The sequence below is a fragment of the Corella eumyota genome, chromosome 1, assembly GCF_963082875.1.
Source record: "Corella eumyota chromosome 1, kaCorEumy4.1, whole genome shotgun sequence".
Lineage (NCBI taxonomy): Eukaryota > Metazoa > Chordata > Ascidiacea > Phlebobranchia > Corellidae > Corella > Corella eumyota.
Genome location: NC_137490.1, coordinates 12,187,026 through 12,207,482, shown reverse-complemented (window position 1 = coordinate 12,207,482; position 20,457 = coordinate 12,187,026). Strand labels below are relative to the sequence as shown.

General features: G+C 28.6%; 1 protein-coding gene across 1 annotated transcript in view; it reads left to right on the top strand.

The window, feature by feature from the left end:
• Nucleotides 1-20,457, top strand: part of LOC145764021 (E3 ubiquitin-protein ligase HERC2-like) — a 40,831-nt gene that overhangs the window by 18,689 nt on the left and 1,685 nt on the right. The window contains exons 46-88 of the mRNA XM_082575582.1: nucleotides 26-224; nucleotides 511-637; nucleotides 935-1,188; nucleotides 1,393-1,533; nucleotides 1,864-2,163; nucleotides 2,310-2,565; nucleotides 3,068-3,246; nucleotides 3,614-3,817; nucleotides 4,200-4,316; nucleotides 4,544-4,750; nucleotides 5,685-5,805; nucleotides 6,015-6,133; nucleotides 6,567-6,716; nucleotides 6,891-7,089; nucleotides 7,173-7,372; nucleotides 7,497-7,627; nucleotides 9,831-10,107; nucleotides 10,284-10,401; nucleotides 10,589-10,912; nucleotides 11,158-11,252; nucleotides 11,510-11,663; nucleotides 12,011-12,118; nucleotides 12,264-12,351; nucleotides 12,464-12,690; nucleotides 12,969-13,106; nucleotides 13,519-13,607; nucleotides 13,919-14,065; nucleotides 14,241-14,362; nucleotides 14,516-14,714; nucleotides 15,041-15,148; nucleotides 15,330-15,436; nucleotides 15,590-15,767; nucleotides 16,112-16,266; nucleotides 16,415-16,525; nucleotides 16,858-17,035; nucleotides 17,227-17,476; nucleotides 17,991-18,187; nucleotides 18,560-18,701; nucleotides 19,044-19,238; nucleotides 19,580-19,701; nucleotides 19,794-19,889; nucleotides 20,010-20,089; nucleotides 20,245-20,350. Coding sequence (XP_082431708.1) covers nucleotides 26-224; nucleotides 511-637; nucleotides 935-1,188; nucleotides 1,393-1,533; nucleotides 1,864-2,163; nucleotides 2,310-2,565; nucleotides 3,068-3,246; nucleotides 3,614-3,817; nucleotides 4,200-4,316; nucleotides 4,544-4,750; nucleotides 5,685-5,805; nucleotides 6,015-6,133; nucleotides 6,567-6,716; nucleotides 6,891-7,089; nucleotides 7,173-7,372; nucleotides 7,497-7,627; nucleotides 9,831-10,107; nucleotides 10,284-10,401; nucleotides 10,589-10,912; nucleotides 11,158-11,252; nucleotides 11,510-11,663; nucleotides 12,011-12,118; nucleotides 12,264-12,351; nucleotides 12,464-12,690; nucleotides 12,969-13,106; nucleotides 13,519-13,607; nucleotides 13,919-14,065; nucleotides 14,241-14,362; nucleotides 14,516-14,714; nucleotides 15,041-15,148; nucleotides 15,330-15,436; nucleotides 15,590-15,767; nucleotides 16,112-16,266; nucleotides 16,415-16,525; nucleotides 16,858-17,035; nucleotides 17,227-17,476; nucleotides 17,991-18,187; nucleotides 18,560-18,701; nucleotides 19,044-19,238; nucleotides 19,580-19,701; nucleotides 19,794-19,889; nucleotides 20,010-20,089; nucleotides 20,245-20,350 — 7,015 coding nt within the window. The remainder of the gene's footprint in view (nucleotides 1-25; nucleotides 225-510; nucleotides 638-934; nucleotides 1,189-1,392; nucleotides 1,534-1,863; nucleotides 2,164-2,309; nucleotides 2,566-3,067; nucleotides 3,247-3,613; nucleotides 3,818-4,199; nucleotides 4,317-4,543; nucleotides 4,751-5,684; nucleotides 5,806-6,014; nucleotides 6,134-6,566; nucleotides 6,717-6,890; nucleotides 7,090-7,172; nucleotides 7,373-7,496; nucleotides 7,628-9,830; nucleotides 10,108-10,283; nucleotides 10,402-10,588; nucleotides 10,913-11,157; nucleotides 11,253-11,509; nucleotides 11,664-12,010; nucleotides 12,119-12,263; nucleotides 12,352-12,463; nucleotides 12,691-12,968; nucleotides 13,107-13,518; nucleotides 13,608-13,918; nucleotides 14,066-14,240; nucleotides 14,363-14,515; nucleotides 14,715-15,040; nucleotides 15,149-15,329; nucleotides 15,437-15,589; nucleotides 15,768-16,111; nucleotides 16,267-16,414; nucleotides 16,526-16,857; nucleotides 17,036-17,226; nucleotides 17,477-17,990; nucleotides 18,188-18,559; nucleotides 18,702-19,043; nucleotides 19,239-19,579; nucleotides 19,702-19,793; nucleotides 19,890-20,009; nucleotides 20,090-20,244; nucleotides 20,351-20,457) is intronic.

Below are 20,457 nucleotides of genomic sequence, written 5' to 3'. Positions count from 1 at the left end.
ATTTTCCTTAATCTTTTTTACACAGTAGCCAGCTAGCAAGGTTTGGTTCACCAAATCAAAGTAACACAAATCGGATAAATCACAATGTTTTAAACATTGTGTCGTTCTGTAATTTGGAACAACTCTCGGAAATGGGTTTTTCAATGAAACAAATACAAACAGCTTGTAATAATATCAGTTCTGAAGTTAATTCTGGATGCTTGGATCAATATCAAATATTTGAGGTAAGATATTTTTTTTAAAGGAAACAATCACATAGTTATTAAATAAAATTGCAAAAAAAAAAATTTTATTAAATAAAATTGCAAAAAAATTTTTTTTTTTTTTGTTTTTAATTTAGTTAAATTTAATTTTAAAGACTTAAGTTAAAACTATATTTTTAAATTTATTTTTTGTTTTCTGCTTTTTATTTTTTTTAGTGTTTTTTCAGACCATCTAAATTTAGATTAATTGGTTTTTTATTTTTTTTTTAAATTATTTATGGACTATTTATAACGTTGTAATTTTTAGGATGTAATTAGTTGGTTGCTGGAGAATTCAGAAACTGAAGAAGAAGAGGAGGAAGAGGATCAAGATGAGGAGGAGGAGGAACCAAGCACAAGTGAATCAAACTCTGTTAGTACAGGAAGCAGAATAGGTAACAAATAATAATTTAAAATCTTCAAAAAAAAGAAAATTGAAATCTAAACATTCTTTAGTAAATAAAAGTATTGCACATAAAGTTACAATATTAAACTTAAAAAAAAATGTTGATATTATTTTATAGATTCCGGTTAAAACTCCTGATTTGAAAATTATTTAAATTAAAAAATTAATACTTTAAAGTCGGTAAATAATTCTGAAAATTTTATAAAGTGTTCTTTAATCATTTTTATTGATATTTTTCTATTTAAAAACATTAAATCTTATTAAATTTATATAAAATATCTTTTAGATTTTCCTAATCGCATGTCAAAAGCAAATTCTCCCCCCGTCTTGCCTTCTCCATTTGCCAGCAGTGATGAAAGTTCAACTGAGGGTCCCTCTGACCAAGAGAGGAGTGATTCTTCGGGTTATAGCCCCACTTTTAATGAACCTGATGACTTTGTAACGCCGAGGGTCGAAGAAAGTCCAAAAAAAATTTTTTTAAAAAGATCGGATTTTGATAATGATACTGAGTACACAGTTTATGTGCGAGATCATATTAAGGTTAAAAAATTATATTTTTTTAAAATATGTTAAAATATCAAAAGTTTAAAAAAAGTTTTAAAAAATTTTTTTTTAGGATAAAATGCATGTTTTTTTTTTGTATAACATCCAACAAAAAAAATCTGTAATTGCAATAAGTAACAAATGGATAAAGTAAATTTACTATTTAAACAAAAATAAGTTAAATTTAAATTAAATTACTAGGTTGGAATGATGGTTTGCTGTTGTCAAAGTTATGAAGAAGTTGGTCAGGGTGATGTAGGTCAAGTTGTTAGGTTAGATAGAGATGGATTACAAGACCTTAACGTACAAGCTACCTGGATAACAAGAGGCGGCACTTACTGGGTAAGATTTAAACTCTTTGGGTTAAATGAATGAATGACAAGACTCATACCATAGTAGATGGGGCTATAGGGTGGTTTAAGAGTATTTTGGGAAATATTTATGTGGCCTTTTGGGGGTTGGTTGTTTTTCAAACCATATTGTTATTACATATCTAGTACATTAAATGGTACATGTTTTGAACCCATAGTTACACCAACTCTTTTTATAAATTTCAAAGGTAAAAAAGGGGGCTATAATGTAAGCCTTATTATAATTTTAACTAAATTTAAATTCAATTCACAGTATCGTAAGCATTTTGAAAAACTTTTGTAACATGATTTTGCTTAACAGGTCCGTTATATTCATATTGAGCTTATGGGAATTGCAACAATATCCAATGTACATGGAGATGACTTAAACTCAAGACCTTTTTTAATGGGAGACAAGGTTTCTGTAAAGCGCTCAGTTTTTGTGCCTCACTACAAGTGGGGCTCAGTGACACACTCTAGTGTTGGAACAGTGGTTGGGTTTACATCCAACGGAAAAGACATTAGAGTCGACTTTCCAGAGCAAAATCATTGGACAGGGTTGATGTCAGAGATGGAGTTGGCTCCATTACCACACAGTGGAATATCATGTAACATATGTCAGGTAAAAAGTAGTTTTTATTCTCTTTTTTTGGGAATTGCTACCAGTTAAAAATTTATAGTAATTTATTGATATTTAGCTTTGTTTTAATGTGATTTGGTATCAGAGAAACTAATAAATTTTATTTATTTAAAAATAATATAATTTAGTTATTGCCGATTATTGGTCCCCGCTACAAATGTGATGTGTGCCCCAGTTTTAACATGTGCGGGGTTTGTTTTCTTACAAAGTTGCATGCTAGCCCCAGACATAAATTTAAGTTGATTTCTCACCCATCTGCTGAACCCGTTGCTGTGGCAAAACCAGCAGTTATTCGTCATAGAAAGCAAGAGTGTGAAAAATTAACTACCTCTTCTTCATTGAATGTTGCAGGTTCTTCTTCAAATGTAACTGCCAATGTTCCTGGTATGTTATTTGATTTTGTTTTATATTATTTTATATATATTTTTTTTTTTAGTTATATCGGTTAAAATTGTATGCTTATTATATAGACTAGTAAAATAATTTCCTGAAGGGTCTCTTTTTTTCCTTCATTTCACTTTTTGTTTTTTTTTACCCTTACTGGGTAAGAATATTTACTACAAGTTTAAGGTATTGTAAGCTCGGGGCTCAAATAGTTCGGGGCTCAAAAAATAAAAAAATAGTAGGCTCAAAAAAAATAATAAGCTTGGGGCTCAAATAATAAAAATCGGGCTCAAATAGTGCAGCTTAAACTCAAAATATTAGGACCTAGCTTGTTTTCCACTAATTACTTAACAAGGGTAGTTAAGTGTGGAATATTTTGTGATATTTGGCTTTTGGACATGCATATATATATATTAAAGTATGTCATTTCACCAAACTAAATTTGATTTTTTAATTTAAGTAATTAAATTTTTTTATTTTTTTTTTATTTTTTGGTTGTTAGATGTATCAGATTTTTGTGAAGCTCTGGAATCAATTAAAGTTTCGTCCTCTGAAAATCAAAAATTCTGTATGTTGGATGGAAATTCTGACAAATATTGGGAAGCTGATGCTTTAAGTCATAATAATTGGATAAGACTCGAATTTAAAGCAAATCATAAAATCTCAGAGCTAATAATACAGGTGAGATTTTCTTGTGTGTAAATGTGTAAGTGTTTGCTACTTTATAAAAACACTGTGTAAACGTATTGCAATTCAACACCAGATACCATCGTTAAAAATATGTATAAATATTTTGATATATGTATATCTCGCAACATTATTTTATTGGTATAATTGTTTGGGTTAAATCTATAAATTATATTAAACATATGTTATTTAGGTTTCACTCCTTGTTTTGTATAAACAATTATTAGACAAGTATATTTTTTGTCTATTAACATAAATTCTTTTATGCACTTTGTAACGAAAACAAGATTTTTTAAATATTCTTGATGTGGTAGAATTTTTTAATATAAGTGTAATTTAGTGACAATTTTTTGTTTTAAAGGTTTCAGTATCGGAAGAAACGTCTTCTAAAATAAATGTGATGGCTGGCAGTTCATTAGAAAAACTTTGTTGTTTAAAGAAGCTGAGAGTAACAAGATATCACCTTAAAAATTATGTTTTGCTGACTGACTGTGATGTTTTCTATCGCTTTATACAAATAAATTTATGCCATACTGCCCCCCTAAACAAGGAAATAAATTTTAAGGTATGTGGTAAATATTATTAGTACAACAATAATTTTTTCATATTTATTTATTTTCATTTTAAAAAGATTGTTTTGACAATAGATTAGGTTTTACTATCCCAACTTAGTCTTAAGTTGTTTGTCAATTTTGGGTATTAAGTTTTTCAGTAGGCTTGATCATTGTTTTGGGGCTAAAAAAAGAACAGTAGAACGGTATATAATGGAAACTGTGGGAATCAAACTCGGAACTTAGTTTTGTTATGCCTAGTGCCTCTAGTGTTATAATACCTTATAGTTCTTGCACTATTTACTATGTTTTTTTTTCTACTGATATCATGTCATAGTATTTTTTAAATATTTTTTTGGTTTGTTTTATTGATTTTTAGTTTTTTTTTAAACCTAGGTTCATCATTTGGGAATAAAAACAAATTGTCCTGCAATTTCAACTCTGGATTTAATTCCTGAGACTTTTTTGGCATCGAATTCAGATGAAGAAATGTCCAATGACGGTAAAAGCAAGGTAATTGATAGTAAAAGCAAGAAAATTCTAATAACTAAAAGTTTATATTTTTAATTGTTAATACAAGTCTTTCGAATTAAAAAAATTTTTTTGATAAAATATGAGTGTCTTCACAAATCATTTTTATACTATAAAAAAGTTTTAAAACGTGTTATACAAGTTAAAAAAAACATTTATTATACTGGAAAGATTTTTTTTTATACTGGATAAGAATTTGTTTTAAACAGAGGAATAAGCGTCGTGTGAAGCATAAATCACAGCAAAAAGATACATCCAAGGTCTTTGTTTGGGGTTTGAATGACAAAAATCAACTTGGAGGACTGCATGGTTCAAAATTGAAGACGCCGCAGCAGTCTAAAGACCTTTCTTCAATTAATATTCAGCAAATCACAGGTGGATCAAAAAGCTTATATGCTGTTACTGCTGATGGAAAGGTATATTTAAATTTTTTTAAATAATACAAAAAAAAAGTTAGTTTAAATTTGCTATATGTTTGTAATATATATGTATATATTAAGCTAAGTGGACGATATAAATATAAGTATATTTATTTGACCAATTTATAGACTGTTATGCAGGCAGGGTACGAATTAACGTTTAAAAAACGATTCGCTAAAAATGAGGTTGAATTTTTAGAGCAATAATTAGGTCCAAGTCATAATCTTCGTTTTTTGATAACACTTGACGCGTTGCATGGCGTTTTAAAATGTAACGTCTTGTTAAACAATCGTTAATAATTTTTTGCACAAAAAACGAGACATTTTTGATTACTTTAAAGCTGTGTTATGTATTTAAAAAAATGCGCAATAAATAAACGAACCCGGAGGTGAAGTTTGCGCATTGCCAAACATGGAAAGTTTTTGTTATTAAATGCCCTATAGTACTACATTCACGCAGGATTATATTGGTGTAATTATAAATGTGTTAAACCGGTTAAAAATAGATCGTAACAATACACAAATATACACGAAAGTATTTTTATCGCTCGAACTTTTTTGGTTAATTCGCTAATTCTAATATATTTGTAAAAAACGATTTGCTAATTTAAAAAAACGATTCGCGTTTAGCGAATAGCGACCCGTTATTTCGTTCCCTGTGCAGGCATATATTTATTGCGAGTTGCAACCATAGTACAACATTTAAATAAAAGGTTGTTGGGTTATGAAAAAAACTAGTTTAAATATTCATGTTTTTAATAAAAAATTTAAAGACTTAACATATTCTTGTTTATGTATTAATTCTTTTCATTTAATTAATATAACTATGAGATGTAATTATTACTTACAAAATTGGTATTTTAAGCTTTTTAAAATATATTTACCCACTTATTTGTATTCTAATATTAAATATACTTTTTATAATTGTCAGGTTTTTGCTTGTGGTGAAAGTACAAGTGGAAGGTTGGGACTTGGTGTACAAACCAGCAGTGTTTCTCGATTAACTCAATTAAAATTACCACACCCTGTTAAAAAGGTGGCAGTCCATTCAGGTTACTTTTATTTTTTTGCCTTTGTTTTTAATGTAACAAGAAGTAAATTACAAAGTTTAACATTTAGTAGCAGTTAAAATACACCCATGTCTAATTATAGAAAGAGAGGGATTTTAAGCATTTTTTTATCCATAAAATGCTTTGAAAAAGCACATTGTTTTTTTGTTTTTTTTTTACTACAAATTAAAAAATTTATTCAAATTAATTAGGTGGAAGACATGCGATGGCACTCACCACAAGTGGAAAGGTGTTTTCCTGGGGTGATGGGGAGGAAGGAAAGTTGGGTCATGGAACTAGAGCAGATTCATTAGTTCCTAGAAGATTAGAGGTGAACTAAACTTAGCAGTCTAATAATGTAACATTGTTTAACTACCCAAGGTCTTAAGTTTAATTCCCCCTATACGTTACGAACTGCTTAATATTTTGGACCAGCATTTATATATAATGGAGCTTAGTGGATGATAAATATTATATATATGAATGTTTAACTTATAGATTATTAAAAAACACTGCCCCTTGTGTTGTGCGTGTAAATTTTAGGGGCAAAAATTAGAGTTGTATCCATTTTAGTTGTAAATTTTGGAGGCAAAAATCGGAGTTGTATCCATTTATGACAATTAAATTCCTGATTGTAGGCCAACAATTAACTAGTTTAGATAAAACACCATTCATTATCGCACCCACAAAATAACATTTTTAGAACAATTAAAGATTTGTAATTTTTTTAAAAATGTAAAATCCACAATTCTTGTATGTTTTAGACATTACCAGAAAAGCATGTACTGGATATAGCATGTGGTAGTTCACACAGTGCAGCAGTGGGAAGTTCGGGTATATTATATACATGGGGACATGGTGTGTATGGAAGATTGGGTCATGGAACTAACTACACTCAGCTTAAACCTAAACCTGTAAGTTTTTTGGGCTTGTTTTTTTAAATTTTTGATTGTAATATTTTTAGGTAAAATTTTTATTTTTTTTTATATTTAGGCAGCATTTTTTTAAATGGTTTTTTTTGAATTAATTGGCCAAGGCGAAAATCTTTTTAAAAAAAATTTACAAAAAAAAATTTAATTCTTAACAAGGTTCGAGCAATGAAGGATTACTCTGTGATCCAAGTTGCTTGCGGAAGTCGTGATGCTCAGACTCTCTGCCTTACATCCGATGGATCAGTGTGGTCCTGGGGTGATGGAGACTTTGGAAAGTTGGGAAGAGGAGGAAGTGACGGATGTTCTGTCCCAAAAATTGTGGAAAAGTTAACTGGATGTGGAATCATTAAAATAGGTTATTTTTCATTTTTGCGAACAATAAAAAAATGATAAAAAAATATGTTTTTTTTAAATATTAAAAAACTTTAAATTTTTTAGAATGCGGGGCTCAATTTTCCCTGGCCTTATCGAAATCGGGGTTAGTTTATACTTGGGGTAAGGGTGATTATTTTCGACTGGGTCATGGTACTGATCAGCATGTTAGAAAACCCCAAGTGATTGAAACTCTTCGAGAAATGAAAGTTGTTGATATTGCAGTTGGGGCTTTACATTGTCTTGCTGTGACGGACAAAGGACAAGTAAAATATAATTAATTTAATAAAGATTTTTACAACTAAATAAACCTTTGGTTTTAAAAGAAAAAACAAGGTAGTTCAACCTGAATTAAATATTTCTTTATAAATTTTCTTTTTTTTTTGAAAGGTGTATTCTTGGGGTGATAATGACCATGGTCAACAAGGAAATGGTTCGACATTGGTTAATAAAACACCATACCGAGTAATTGGTTTGGAAGGTGTGAATGTTTACAAAGTGGCTTGCGGCTCCAGTCACAGGTAAGTTAAGAGCAGATATTACTTTAATTTAATGCAGTAAACAAGTAAAAAAAATCCAGAAAATTAAAAAAAATCTAATATTTTGCATAATACGCTAAAAAAAATTAAAAAAAATTACAGAAAAATAATAAAAATCATATTTAAATAGGGTTCATTAGACAGGGGCTGAGGTGTTAAACTTTTGAACTAAGCCAATTTAATTTTTAAAACCAGCTCTTTATTAAATTTATGGGGTTTAAGTACACAGTCCTACAGTTAATTTTATATCCAAACACAGTTTAGCACTTAATTATTTGGTGATACTTTGTTGTTAGCCAGTATAAGATTTAGCTGAAGGTTATAGTAAGTGAGAAGAAAATATATCAGATATTATTAGTGATTTAATATTAAGATTTATTTATCTAATGATTTTACACTTGAAATTGTTGCAAAATCACACATGTGCGGTAAGGTTTAATTTTCTATTTAAACAAAAACAAATAAAAATATCTATATTTTAAGAGTAAAATATAGATTCTTGTAATAAATGAGTGTGTAAATATTAACATTGGTCAAATAAACATCATTTGATTACCATCGTTTTTTTGCCCAAAAATAGGTTTTAATGTTTGTGCCACCATTGTTTTAGGAAATATGAAAAATGGGCTTACTAATTTATTGGAATTTAATAGGCATCTCTCATAGTTATTGTCATCAGCACAGCAAAGTCAACGAAAAAGGCTTCTAAGCAAGCAAATAAAAATGTGTACATTTTTAGTAAAACTGATTTCAATATTTAGTAATTTAAGTTAAGGGCATTAATAACATGTTAAAATATTTTAGTACTAAGAAGTTATTAATAAAAGTAAAAAAATGTCCTTGAGAAATACTTCTGAGTTAGTAGAAGAAAATTTGACAAGTGTAATGCATCTAAACTTCAAGGATTATAAAACAATATTTACTGCATCAATGACATTTACTTTAGCTTGTTTGCTTACTGTGGTATACATCATCATTGCCTTAAGTTACTTTGGTGTTAAAAGAAATTACTGCATCTGCTCACACAGTAAGTTAGACTAAATTTATTGCTTGACTAATAAAGAGTTAAGTAAAAAAAATTAAATGAAGGATATTAAAATTTTACAGAGAACACCAGTAGTTTAAAGTCTATAAAATTACAAAAAGATGGAACTATTCTCAACACAGCAACTCTTTTTGCTGCTTGGTGTGTTTTGATTTTTATGCTGAACGAAACACCTTTATTGTTTACCATTACAAGGCGGTTTTGCTCGAACTATCATAAAGTAAAAGTCGTAACTGCTGGCAGTGAACTGTGTATTATATACTTTGCTTTGTGGTATAGAGTACACACTCTGTTTTATGGCAATCCACCACTTTGTAAGCACGTCAACAGAGCGGCATTCATCATCAACAAGTTAACAATAATCTTTTTACCAGTCATGACTATTGTAAATTACGTTGTCTTTTTCACAGCACATTTACACAGAACTTCAACTGTTGGTTGCGTCAGGGCCCAAACCACCAGAGAAACTCGGCTAAAATGGACTATGCTGATATTTACCACTATAACTTTCCAAATTTTGCTTCTGTTTTCCCTGGTTTATCCTTTAACATTACATCATCGCAAAATGGTTAGCCGGGGTCATGAAGTCAAATCAGTTATGCCTCTAGTTAAGCGGTCAGCCCTTATTGCAGTTATCTGTATTATTTCAGATTCGGTCAATCCTATTTTTTCCTTTATGCACCAACATGAAGTAGTATATATTGAGCATATTGTATATGGCAGTAACATGATGATTAACTTATTTGCTTTAATCTTTTCTTTTGCTAATTGGAAAGAAAGACTGTTTTTAGTTTGTTGTCACAAGTATTCCATGGAAAAAAATAATTCCTTTGTTAAATCGTGCAATTCTTCAAATTTGCTTACTAAGTTAAACTCACAAAAAGTTTAACCTAATACTGTTTGCTGTTCATAAATTTTTTATGCAATTTTTGCTCTCATTCAGTATAATAAAATATATATATACTAAAACTAATGGTATATAGTAAGAGTGTTTATTTATAGGATAGCTTTAGTGCATTATTTTAAGGTAATATTAAGCAAAATATTGTTTACATAGAGGTAAGGGTTACATACACATTTATAATGTATTTTGTCAGTTAATAGTTTTTTAAACAACTAAAAATTATTCTCTTTTTTTAGTATTGCTTGGGCTAAAAACGATTCATGTTTTTCCTCTTTCTTTCAACCAATTCAATTTGAAGAAACCTTGAACTCACTTGGAAATAACTACAAACAGAAAAACTCTCAAAAATCAAAAAATATTTTTAAAGAGAATGATGAGCTAAACACAGCAAGGCTACCACCAGTGTTGCCAAAACAAATTAATTTGAGGTGTAAGTTACCTCATGCAGTGCTACCTTCACTTACAACTGGCAACATTGTTCCAACTTATGATTATTTAGTTAAAGCACTGCAGGTAAGTAGTATAATTTCCCAGATCATTTAAATTGTTTTTAAGATGTAAATTACAGTATTACCTGTGTGTTGTTTGTTGATTATACCAATTTTTAGTATTATCAGCAAAATAAATGCATTCTAAGCTATACCTGTGGTTGGTTTTAGTAAAAATGTTCTAATTTATATAATTTTCAGATTTATATTGCTCGATCACTTGTGTATCATGTTCTTATACCAACCAAAAATATCCGACAACCAACAGAACAAGCACAAGTAGATGGTGTAGAAGATGATGATATATCATTAAAATCTGGTAAATTTAAAATGTATACAAGATTTAAATTTACTAAAAACATTTTAAATATGTTATTGTTTTTTTGCTAATAAATGTTCGTGCTTGTATTCTAGGTTTCGATATTTTAAATATTATTAAATTTTTTAGCATTTTTTTAAAAATAGATAATAAGTTTTAACATATTCATTACAAATATTTTTTTTAGACTTAGATGATGAAATGTCTTCACCGATACTTTCCAACCCAGGCCCAAGTACAAGTATGCTGCCTGATTTTAAATCTTCTCCTACCACAGGTGTGCGGCCATCCACAAGCAAAATTTCGCAGTTAAGTGGTTTGACAGGTGCCAGTGACATCACTTTTTCATCACTGGTTGCCGAGACGATAACTTTGACTGAAGAAATTGCCCCACCTACCCCTCAGAAAGATATTATGGAGGGGGTTTCTCATATACATAAACGATTGTTTAAAGCGAAAGATGTGGAAATGTATTCCAGTTTTAGTTTAAGCAATGCAAAAAATTTGTTTGGTAATTTATGAGTAAAATTATTGAGGAAAAATTAAGTTTTGTAGTATTTAGCTATTTTTTTTAGGTATTTTAAAATTTAATTTTTATGTGTGGTTTAATCCTTTGTTAGTAAATATTTTTAGACCTTTTTATTTTGTAAAGTATAATTTTTTTTAATATTTAAAATTCTGTTATGGTTTAGATTATTTTTTAATTTACTTTAAAATTTTAATTTTTGATGAATGTTTAAATGTTTTTTTTTAAAGATTTACTAAAGTTAGAGGTGGGAGGTCGAATGTCTTTTAATGAAATGGATTTGTTGAAAAACATACTTTCAACCATAGTGACAACTCAGTCTGAGGTATTACCATTAGAATTAAGTTTAAATTGTTTTACTTTTTAATTAAAAAATGTTTGGTATGGTGTCATAAATAAAATAAACACCTAAAAAGCAAAAAACAATTGACAGATGAATTATCAGGCATTTGTTATCAATTATATTTTTAAACTGTCAAACACTTTTTCGAGAACCTAATGTTACTCTATATTAAGGGTATAAAGTTAGCAAATAAATACCAAAAAAAAATTTTATTAAAATTTTTCTTTTCTATTTTTAAGTTTGGAGAAATGATTTTGGAGCGTTGTATAACTGAAATTGAACAGATAACATTAAGCTCGGAGGTATCACCATCAAACTTAAAACCTGTCACTCAGGAAAGTGCTCATCCATATCCTAATAACACAATAATTAAAGGAACAGTTAAAATTAAAGGTAAATAGGGTTGTATAAGATTCTAAATATAAATAATTAAGCTTAGTTATTAGTATATATATATTTATATATGTATGTTAATGTATGTCCAATTTATAGGCCTAAAAATTAACTAAAACTGCTGTTTGTGGTGCAGATAAATTATCACAGGAAAATATTAGTTGAGAGTTGCAACTATTTTACAAAAATTAAACTACCGACTAGTGATTATAATTGCTATTTAAATTTAATGAGGTAGTCACACTGAATCACCACAAAGTAATGTTTGTAAAAAATTATTAACAGCAATTTTTTAAGGCAAAAATGTTTTATGTTTTCTAAATTTTTAACTTTAAAAACATTTCTAGGAGCGAAGAAAATTCGAATAGTTTTTGATCGTCAATGTTTGACGGAAGCTCCCTATGATGTTTTAACAATTAAAGATGCAAACTCCAATTTTCAAATTGATTTATGTGGTGAGTACAAAATAATTAATGGCGAAAAATTTGATGTTTAAAGACTTGAAGATCGACTTGATTTAAATGATTTCCAATTCCTATATTTTTGGGTTTTTCATTTGTTTTTTATAAAATTTATTCAAATTTTAAATTAATTTTTTAGGGAGGAATTGGTCTGATTGGTCAGAAGAAATTACCCTTTCAACCAATGAGATTAACTGGAAGTTTAAGAGCGATGCAACTGTTAATGGGTCAGTGAACATAAATGTTGCAATATTTTCATTCACCCAAAATTTAAGAACTTCTAAATTTATGCTTAAACTTTTCTACAAACTTTTTTTAAAGTTTTTTAAAACCTTTTAGGTGGGGTTGGAAATTTACAATTTACCCTGTTACACACTCTAGTGGTGGCAATGAAATGTCACACATGAGTGATTACCACTTGCTCTCTTACCCCTCCATTGAGTATGTGACGAAATTGTTTGAGGTTTATCGAACATCGGATAATCACAAAGAAATATTAATGAGATCAAGTTTAATAGAAAGACTCGTGTCAACCTTTTCAATGTGTGTACAACTTGATACAATAGGTAAATATTTTTGTTTCAAAATTCGTGTTGTTTTTGTTATTGTACCATTTGATTTGGATTGTGTTTGTATATTTAACATTTTTTTTTTGTACTTCGTGAGCCCTTTTTTATTTATAATTATTGGTAATGTTATATGCCATCTCTAAAATTTGTCAATATTAAAAATAATTTAAGAGAACCTCTTTTTCATTTAAAAATAACTAAGTCAATTATTCTATTAAGCAAAAAGCTTGCATCAGTTAGAATTTGACTTTAAAATTAACAATTTACTTTTTTAGCTGTTGAGCAAAGAATCTGGTTATTAAGCCAACTAAGATGGTTGACAAATTTAAGTTCAGGAATGTTTGATACAATACACGAAAATATTTCCTTAGATAAAAACAATCAAAAACTGTTTTTAAAACCATTAATTAAAGGTGAGTTATTTTTTACAATATAATATGACAAAACAAAACTTTTAATTTTGTTTAAAATTGTGGGTGAAATTTTTGTTAAAAATTAAACTATCGCCTTGGCTAAAAATATAGAGTTGTGACTAAAATGTGGTATAACCTAGAATTAGCCTAACTTGACTTTTTGCTAAAAGAAAATTGCAATTTTAACTTCTATTAACATTAATTCGATGTTCGGCATTAAACACTTATGTTTCTCAAATCTAAAAACTGTAATATTAGCTGACCAAAATTGTAATTCTTAGTTGATAAATTAAAACTGTTACCAATTTATTAACTGTACGTGTGATACAATAATTGTTTAGCATTTACACCAACATAAATTAATTTTTTTATGTTATATAATTACAGTTTTCATTATTATTTATATTAACAGGGTTGCCAATAATGTTGCACAAACAACTAGAATATGAAGAACCTCTTGTAAAATCTGGAAAACAACTTTTACACAGTTCATTTATGATGGTAAGGACATTAGGATAAATTTTAAAAATTTCTAAACCTAATTCTATTTGGGTAAATGTTTGTATTTTGTTTAAATATATTTAAAATCTTTGGATCATTTGTACTTTACGGTTCTTCAACAAAAAATTAGGACCATAAAGTAGAAGACAGAATTAGAAAAGATTGTAAGATGCTAGAGTTAGTTTTAGAACCTTAATGTAAAAATGATCAAAATAAATTTTTTTCATGCTAATTTTATCAATTTTTAATATTTTTTATCTATTTTGAAAATAATAAAAAATAAAAAAAGGTTATTTTCTTTTTTTTGACAGGAATTAGTTGGTTTATGTTGTGATTTAAAACTCGATCAAATAACAAAGAAAGAAGATTATCCTCAAAGTTTTGTGCAATATTGTCTGGTGTATAGAACCGTGTCAGCTCTGCTTAACAACCATCCATACCCACTAGAATTTATGGAGGTAATAAAATAAAACTTAGTAATTTTGGTAAAATTTAGTTAAATAAATATATATTTGTTTTCTACCATTTACTACAACATTTTTGTGTTTTTATCGAAATATAATTTTTAGTAAAGACTTGTATTATATAATATGCTGTTTTGATTCTTTTATTAAAAACATTTTATTTTCACAGCTAGTGGCGAAAAAAGTTCAAGAGGTGAGTGATACTGATGAACACTTCAACATCAATCAGCATGAAAATAACAAGATTTTCACTACACAAATAGACCAACAACTAGTATCATGGATTAACAGGTTTAGTTTTTATTGTTACATTACTGACTAAAATAATTTCACCAACACCAATACTATATTTATACAAAAATAAAAAAAGCTTTAAATTCTTAAAAGTTAAAATATTTTTTAAATATTGTAAAAAAAATAAAAAAATAATTTTTTGCCCTTCAGGAGACCTGATGATTGGACACTTACATGGACAGGTAGTGGAACTATATTTGGTTGGGGTCACAATCACAGGGGTCAACTGGGGGGACCCGAAGGGGCAAAGGTTAAACTTCCTGTAACCTGTGCGGCTCTTGCATCATTAAAACCAGTCCAACTCGCTGGAGGGGAGCAAACTTTATTTTCCGTGACAAGTGATGGAAAGGTAACAAAATTTTTAAGTTATATTTTGGTTTTAAATTTGAACTTTTTTGCATAAAAACCGTAGATCATAATTTAAATTTTACTTTTTGTCCGTTTAGTGTGAGTTTAACGAGCCAGCTTTAATTTTTTTAGATTTTCGTACTTAAAACTAAACAAAAAAATAAAGGAACTGTTATATATTTTTGAAATATTGAGATTTTTTTGGAAATTGTAACCAAAAATAAAAAATAATACAAACTTTACTTAATAAAGATTTTTAATGTTTTTTTTGACTTTCCATAGTGTGTAAGTTTAAATTAAATCACAATTATTACCTTATTTTTTTAGGTATATGCAACAGGTTATGGAGCAGGGGGAAGGTTAGGTATAGGAAGCAATGAATCAGTCTCAATACCAACTTTACTTGAATCGATTCAGCATGTCAAAATAAAGAAGGTAGCAACATTGTAACAGTGCATATGTTATAATATTTTGCTACAGAGTTTGCATTTTTTTGCATTTTTTTTAAAATAGGGGTATTTGTTGGAAAAAATTAGAATTTTTTTGATATTTAAAATATATGTATATTTTTGGATCTAAATTAATCTAAATTACTAAGATTTATTTCATTACTTAGGTATCAGTAAATGCTGGTGGTAAACATATATTAGCCCTCTCGCAAGACGGAGAAGTTTTTAGTTGGGGGGAGGGAGTTGATGGGAAACTTGGACACGGAAATCGAAAGTAAAAAAAATTAAAAACTTATTTTCGTTATTTTAATTTAAATAAAAAGTAAAGTTGATATTAACCTAGTTTATTTAATTATTTGTATTTTATAATCAGTTTTTTGTCATTTTTATATAATTTACTAAAACAATTTTAAATTATTTTTTTTAGTTCTATTGATCATCCACGAGTGATTGAAAACCTAAGGGGTGAAAATGTAGTGGGTATATCAGCTGGGGGGTCCCATAGTGCAGCAATAACTGATATGGGGTTACTTTTCACCTGGGGAAGGGGGAGATATGGAAGATTGGGTCACAAGGATAGTGAAGATCATCTTAAACCAAAATTGGTAACTGTTTTAAAATAATTTACTAATGTAATTAAATATAGTTTTAATTATCTTTAAATCTTAAACAATTTAGCATAACGAACAATATATGTCCAATATGCTAATTTCTATGCTGTTTAAATTTATATATGTACAATTTTTATGTTTTTAAAATAAAAAATAAAAAAATAAAAAAAAATATTTGTGATGTGCCGACTTTTTTCTGACATAACCTACAATGGTTGACTTTGTATTAACTGGCAAAATGGGTTAAAATGCAGATCATAAGTCTGGCAGTTAGGCTTTTTTTTCAAAATTTTAATTTTTTTTTCTTTTTTCAAAATTTTAATTTTTTTGGGGAAAAGGTTGAAGCATTAACCAACAACTTTGTTATCGACGTTGCATGTGGTAGTGGTGATGCACAGACTTTGTGTATTACTGGGGATGTAGATACTCCAAGAGTTGTGTGGTCCTGGGGGGATGGGGATTATGGGAAGTTGGGAAGAGGAGGGAGTGATGGGTAATAAATAATAAGAAAAATTATATTTTTTATTAAAAATCATCTTTTGTTTTTGAACTAAAACTAGTTTTTTGCTTTCTATTACTTAAATTTTTATTTTTTTGTCAAATTTTTTTTCGATTACAATTTTTTTATTTTATCAATACAGTTGTAAAGTCCCATTTATAATTGATACTCTGTTGGAGAAAAACATTGTTAAAGTTGCTTGTGGAAGTCAATTCTCAGTTGCTCTCTCCCAATCTGGAAAGGTTTACACCTGGTTAGTATTAACAATATATTATAAATACAGTTTTGGACGTATATGTGTATGCACAATTATTTAATTAATTTTAATATATTTATGCCTTACCAAGTCTTGTTGGCCATTGGGTATAGCTATTAAAATGTGAGCAGTAACATATTAATCATTCAATTTATCCTAAAAGTTTTTTTGTTATCACTTTTTATATACTTTCCCCCTAGTCTATTCTCTTTTATACCTTATTGGTTTTTGCTAATTTTCTCTCATACTTTATTATTCAACATTTTTTAAGGGTCATAAATGATAAGTAATTCGAAAATTTTAAATAAAACCTGTAAAATTATTTCAAGGGGAAAAGGGGATTATTATAGACTGGGTCATGGTATGGATGAACATGTTAGAAAACCTCGCTTGGTTGAGGCTCTGAAGTTTAAGAAAGTTACCCAGATAGCAGTAGGGTCACTTCATTGTATTGTTTGCACTGACGAGGGTGATGTTTACACTTGGGGTGATAATGATGAGGGGCAGGTAGGGGATTTTATTTTTAAATGTAGGAATGCAAGAATTCCCAAAAATGTTTTTTTTAAAATAACCTTTTTCTAATTTTATTAAATTTAAAATATTTTTAATATATTATTTTTAATTCTTAGAATTGCAATTTCCTTTTTTTAAATTGTTTGAATGAAAATGTAATTTATAGATCATATTTTTTAATTTAGGTGGGTGATGGAACTACTCATGCGTCCCAGGTTCCCCGGCTTATTCAATCCCTCCAGGGTCACCATATCACCCAGGTAGCTTGCGGTTCTGCTCACACGGTGGCGTGGTCACATTCTTCAGACTCGACCAAGTCTAAGAAAAGAATGGTGCCCTCATTACCAGAGCAAGTACCACTGGAATATAATTTATTACAAGGATTACAGATGACTGATTTGAGGGATAGATTAATTTTGTTGACCCAACTGTCAGGTTTGTAATTGGATTGTTATATGTATATTTTTTGTTTAAATAATTTTTGAGATTACTTGTACTTTATGGTTCTTGGAAAAAACTTGGGACTGTAAATGACGAGAGAGAATTCAATAGGTTGATAAAGTAAGAAAGAGAATTAGCTAGGACACAAATGACAAGTGAGAAATAGGGCACACTGTAAAGTTCAAAAGTTTTTTCTGAGATCCCAAAAGTACAAGTGATCTGATTTTTTTTTGTTACATTAAATATTTTATGTAATGAAATTTGTTCACATGACATTTGCAGCTTCTTCACCATTCTTTAAACTAAAAATTGCTAAATTTTAAATACATTTTAGATTTTATTGTTTAAGTTATTTTTATTGGTTTATGTCAATCTTATAGCCAAATGTAAAAATCGAAAATGTCAAGATTTTAAATGTTGATTTTTTGTGATTTGTTTTACATAGTATGCAAATTGACTAAGTTCTAGACCCAAGAAAACTAAAATACAATTTTTTCTTGTTTTGCAGAACTCTTCTGTCAAGTTATCCCATTTTTTCCACTCCACCTCTCACCACATGAAATTGCCAAAAATGATTTGAGCTTGGATGAACTCCGTGGCTCTCTGGTGACCTCCGGTAAGGAATGTGTTTTTAAGAAAATTGTTCAATCGACCATGACAAGAGATAAACAGCATGGACCTATTATCGAACTCAATAGAATACAAGTAAATGTTTTTTCTTTATTTTGATTTGTAACCAACATATAAAAAAAATTTCAAAGCCTCATTTTGTTTTTTTTTACCGTGACCCAAAACTTTGTTAAATTTTTTTATAGTTGTTTATTATTTGACCTGTTTTTGTGGTGTGTTTTTATAAACTATAATTAAAAGTTATCAAGGACTGCAGTGAAAGAAGTGAAAATTAAGTTTAGATTTCATGCTTAATAAATAATTGACCTAACTTTAAAAAAATTCTTTTAAATTTTTTAACAAAATTTTACTAACGTTACATGTTTTTTTTTAAATTTAATATTGCCTATTTAATTATAACAAAATGTCCTTTATTTTTTTAACAAATTATTATTAACCAATCACCAGGTTAAAAAACACAGAGAAAAGGGTGGCTTTGCTGGTCCAGAAGGTCTGAAGTCAGTGTTTGGACAAGCGTACAGCAAAATGGAGACTTTGTTGCCTGAAAATGTTTTGTTACCACATAGAGTATGGAAAGTAAAATTTTTTGGTAGGTTACATTGTTATTTTTTATCTAATTAGTAAACTTGTATGTTTATTGATTTTTTTGAAGCTGTTTAATATTATGTATATACTAGTCTGGTCAATAGCCTGGCTTGCGGTTGGCATTTAAATTGTTGTAATATAATTGCAACTCTTAACTTACCACAAACGGCAGTTTTATTTGTTTTGTTGGCCTATAAATTGGACATAATGTCCACTAAACTCCAATATACATATATACATATATATATATTTGAAAAATTTATAATTTTTTATTAATTCAAAATCAGATTTTTTTAAGTTTTTAACTTAACAGATGAATTAAAAGATTTTTTAATTTTTTTAACAGGTGAGTCTGTTGATGATTGTGGTGGGGGATACTCGGAGTCGATTGCTGAGATGTGCGACGAACTCCAAGATGGTTCACTTCCTCTGCTCTCTACCACTCCCAATGGTAGAGATGATTCAGGAGCAAACCGAGATTGTTTTATCCTCAATTCACAGGCAACGTCTGAAGTCCACATGAATATGTTCAAATTTTTGGGTACATATTAATATTTTTTTCGAATTTTTCTTTTCAAATTTTTGGGTAAATTTTTTTTTTATAACTTTTTATTTTCTTGTTGTCTTTTTAATGAACTTTGTTAGACTTTTGTTTTTGAAATTTTGTTAAAAACCGTAGTTTTATATCTGTTTTTTTTAAGAATTTAAAATTTGAATTTGTTACATCTTATTTTAAGTGTTGTGTGACTTTAATATGAACTTTTTTATTTTGTTATAAATTTTCTTTTTCAAAATTACTATTTTTACACACTTAATATGTCTTAATATGTTGAATATATTTTATCACTTTTTTTTACCTTTTTCTTATTTTCACTCATACAGGTGTGTTGATTGGCATAGCCATTAGAACTGGGAGTCCACTCAGTTTGAACCTGGCTGAACCGGTGTGGAAACAATTAGCTGGAATGAGCACTTGCTTAAAAGATATTGCTGAAATTGACAAGGTAGTTAACTACACTGCATATATCCTTGTACAGAGCAATATTAAATATAAACCTTGTTGATTCAATATCATTTTTTGTGCAAATTTTTTTAGTTTTTTATTCCAAAATCGATGTATATTCGAGATTTGGAGGCAGATGAATTAAATGCAATGCAGCTTCCTTTTACTACTCAATCAGCATGTGGAGTGGTATGTTATATAATAAACAATATGCATTAAGGGTTTAACCTATGACCTGTTTTTGTGAATATACTATGTAAGTTGGTCAAAAATTGCTAATAATAATTTTTATTTTTATTGAAATTTCAGGAAGTGGAATTAAGCAGTGTTTATTCATTTGTAACATCTCAGAATAGAAATGAATATATCAGACTATCTGTTCAGCATAGGTAAATGACTTGTATTGTGGTGTACGGTTATTAATAAAAATCTAAAAAGGACATGTGGTGTAGGGTCCATCTGCAGACTAAATTTCCTAAATATCGTGTCAGTCTTTTATTTTGCAACATTAATATAAATACACCCTATATATTGTTTTAAATAGATTGCAGGAATTTAACAAGATGATATCAAGTGTTAGGGAAGGAATGTCTTGTGTTATTCCACTTCCATTATTATCTCTATTTACACCACGTGAGCTTGAAACTACTGTAAGTTAAAAACAGTTTTAAACTTATTGGTATATAAAATATATTGCAAATTTATTTGTTAGGGAATATATTTAAATATGTATTTAGTATTTAGTCAATTAATATAA